This window comes from Drosophila elegans, unplaced genomic scaffold (genome assembly GCF_018152505.1).
Source record: "Drosophila elegans isolate 14027-0461.03 unplaced genomic scaffold, ASM1815250v1 contig_183, whole genome shotgun sequence".
Taxonomy (NCBI): domain Eukaryota; kingdom Metazoa; phylum Arthropoda; class Insecta; order Diptera; family Drosophilidae; genus Drosophila; species Drosophila elegans.
In genome coordinates, this window is record NW_024545550.1 from 737395 (window position 1) to 740945 (window position 3551).

General features: G+C 35.0%; 1 protein-coding gene across 1 annotated transcript; it reads right to left on the reverse strand.

Annotated features, from left to right (window-relative positions):
• Nucleotides 1-315: 315 nt before the first annotated feature.
• On the reverse strand, nucleotides 316-2603 carry LOC108147036. The gene is made up of 3 exons (XM_017273295.2): nucleotides 2482-2603; nucleotides 1246-1319; nucleotides 316-650 (listed from the first exon to the last, which is right to left on the reverse strand). Exons 1-3 carry the CDS (start codon nucleotides 2497-2499, stop codon nucleotides 413-415), a joined length of 330 nt encoding a protein of 109 aa, XP_017128784.1. The 5' UTR covers nucleotides 2500-2603; the 3' UTR covers nucleotides 316-412.
• Nucleotides 2604-3551: the final 948 nt, after the last annotated feature.

A 3551-nucleotide genomic window follows, 5' to 3' on the forward strand; every position in this document is an offset into this window, starting at 1 on the left:
CAAACACATGTTTATCTCAGAAAACTTTGTCGTGTTTGAAATTCCAATGAAAATAAACCCGAAAGTAAGAAAACAACTTCTGAACGCAAGCTTTAAATTGTGCTTAAATGTAATATTTGTTTATTTTATTGCACTGGAATGTTTTTCTTACTTCTAAGGATTCTTGTTTTATTTTACGTATTTCGCGTACACACTAAAAAACAATGACAAATCAGACCCAGGATTGTGTTTGCCTCTGCTGTGTTTTGTTTTTTCTTGGCCGTCCTTTACGTATCGTACTCCAGCTGCCTCGTCTTTTGGTTTATTTTCGTCTTAATCTGCGTAAATTGTATTTCATTTGATTTCATTTCCCCCGCTGAGGGGGCGTTTGGGTGGTTGGTTGGGTGGTTTGTTGGGTGGTTTGTACCCGGGCTTAGACAAAGGGATGCCGCGTGCGCCGCCGCTTGGCCTTGATGGGATACTCGTAGCCCTCGAAATCGTCGTCCTGGTCGTCCTCGTGGTTGTGGTGGTGGTGGCTCCGGCTGCTGTGGTGCTTCTTCGGCTCGTGGTGGTGCTCCTTGACCGGCACCGGAATGGGCAGCGGAACCTTCTTAATGACCGTCTTTGTGTGCACATGTGTGTGGTGCTTCACGGGCACGTGTATGCGGATCCTGTAAATGGTCAAATGGCCCAGGAACATTGTTACACAGCAAAAACATAAAAGAGCAGTGGGACTCTATAAACCACACACAGAAAATTTGTTTCATATTCATAAAATTAAACCTATACAATAATATAGAAATTATTCCAATATATAAAACTATTTCTCTAGGGATGTTTATTTTGTTGTTTTTAATGCTGTAAACTGAGAAAGTAATAAACAATAAAATAAAAAAAATAAAAAACAATATTTATTCGTATTTTGATTAACAAAACTGAATAAAAAATATTTATTTTTCAAATAAGTAAATAGCTTTATTAGCTTTATATCATGTACAAAATCATATACAAAATGTATGTAAAGTTAATCTTGAAATGTGTATAAAACAATTAGTTCAAGACCTACAAATATTATAATATCCTAAAGTGTTTGTTTTTCTTTTTAGATTTAAGATTTAAGATTTTTGTTATCAAATATATATATAGTAGAAGTTTTTGGTACATTAATAACTTTGAATATTAAATTCATAGCACTGTCAAATAAATTTTAAATAATATTTTTGTGTGTGGTCGTTAAAGGGGCGTGGCCATGGGGCAGGGACTTACTTTAGCTTGTCGCTTGATGGATGGCCGCCTGCCAGTGCGAACATCATGCAAGTGATGAACAGAAAGCTTAATGCCTGCAACGGAAACAAGTATAAAGATTACGATTCGGTCGCCAACGCAAAGAGGTTATCGCCCCCTATTTTTGCCCAAACAGCTCATAAACAGCCGAACAATACAATTAGCATAATAATACGCATCCAAGGACCTCATCTCCCCGAGCTTATTATTATTGGCAGGCCCATCTAACGATGATGGGACCGCCTTCGTCTCCACAATTTTTTGATGTGGGCGTGACAGAAGCTGTCAGCCGCACAGGAAGGATAATTTGACCCCGGTCAACTCCAAGTTGGCCAAGACGGAAATAGAAAATCATTTTGCGACTACTGACTTGGTGGTAAATTAGCCTTAACTCAGACAATGCCTACCCTAAAATAGTAAACAAAATTGCTTTTCTCTCTAGCTGATTGCTGAAGCTGGAAAAAATTGGAGAATGTGAAATTTGTTTTTTAGGTTGAAACAATTTGAATTGAAAATTAACAAATTAAAAGACACTATTCAAAATACTTTTGTAATTTGTTGCTTATTTAAAAGATTTAAAAATTCTTCGAAAACAAAATGTCTTATAAGTATTAAAAACTCTTTAAAAGAAAATTAGAAATTTATTTAATTTTAAGTTTGTATACAATGTGTTAAACACATAAATCTGTTAAATATTTTGCGGCCCATCTTTGCTCGTAGTTATACCGCTGTTTTTAAGTAAATTCACTGAAACATAGTTCCATAAGCTTATCACTTCATTGGAACAGATATGGTCGCAATTTTCCGACTTTTTCACAATCACAAAACCACTCCCTTTCACTTTGCTGGTCCCTTTACTATGTCCAAATATGACTTTCCCTTTGTTTCACATTTTCGTTCAATTAACCGTTTATGGCCAACTTGAGAGTTCTTTTCATGTTTCGACATTTTTCGGTCATAAAAACCAAATTAGATTTTTGTGGTTATTTCATTTTTTCGAATTTTTTTTATTCATTTCCCGCGCGATTGGAGTCAATAATTTCGTTGCTAAATGAAAGCTTTTTATTTGCATATTTTTCGTGCACTTTGCGCGGGACTTTCTAAGCCGGATTTAATTTAAATATTTATTTTTATTTTATTTTCTTGTTTTATGTATACATTCGTTTATTTCGCGCCGTTTCATTGTTTGCTCGTTTCGAAAATTTAATTAACACTTACTCCTTGGGGCAAATGCATTGTTATTTGCAGTATTGTACTGTTTTTTTTTTTTTTTTTGTTATTTGTTCGATGTTGTTTGATTGGATTAAAAGTGCGGATTTTGGTAAACCATCGTCGACGGGCGTAGAAATGGAATTGCTTTGGGACTCGCCGCCTGCATCCGCTTAAATATGAGGCAAAAAGTGAAGAAAAAAGTTATGAGCTACAGTGAAACATGCCACGAACGGCAGCGCCACTTGCAGCAACAATGCGGTGACACGAAGTTGCTGAGTTGGAAACGAAGTAAAAACAAAAACATAATCAACTCGGCTGAGGGGCAGCGGAAGTGGCTAACAGCCAAGTCTCTCTGCCTAAAACCGGGGTTCGCACTGACATTTCTCCGATCTGGTCGACTTACTAAAAGCGCTTCAGTTTGTAGAGTTCAACAAAAATAATTTTCAGAAAAAATATAAGTTTTCCAAAAGCCAGATATTTATTTCTCGAATAATGCCTTAAGAGTTTTAATTTTAATTTTACTTTCAATTAAATTAAAATTGAATATTAAATTTAGAGAGAATATTTTATTTATTTTAAATAAGCTTGTTGGCCCAAAAAGTAAGTAGAAAAATATTTGAAAATTAATTTAATTGATTTATTTATTTTACCATTGTAACATATTTAGTTTTAGTGTACGTTGCAACAGACATCTTCTGTATATATTCAAAAACACCAGTCAATTGTATTTAATTCTTATAAAATTATGCATTGTTTTTGAATCGAATACTTTTAGTTATTTAAAACTAAATAATAAATAATTTGATAATAATAATGATTCGATTACATGCTTTTATATACAGCCGGTTATTTAATATATGATTGTTATATTTTCCATATACCCCCAAATTAACTATGGGTAGGGTGTTTTCCACCCTGACATGATAGTGAAAACTTATGCCGCAAATATACCGAGCCAAAGCCAAAACAAAACCCAAAAGTAACCAGCAAAGTCAGAGGCAATCCAGAAAGTCAGCCTCAAAGCCACAAGCTCTCGTACCGTATGTCCCCCTCTCGCTCGCACTTGCGCTCGCAAC

Bases quoted from the DNA above. Each gene is read 5' to 3' on its own strand.
- LOC108147036 (XM_017273295.2), bottom strand. The intron at 651-1,245 runs GTAAGTCCCTGC...GACCATTTACAG, and splicing joins CCATCAAGCGACAAGCTAAA to GATCCGCATACACGTGCCCG.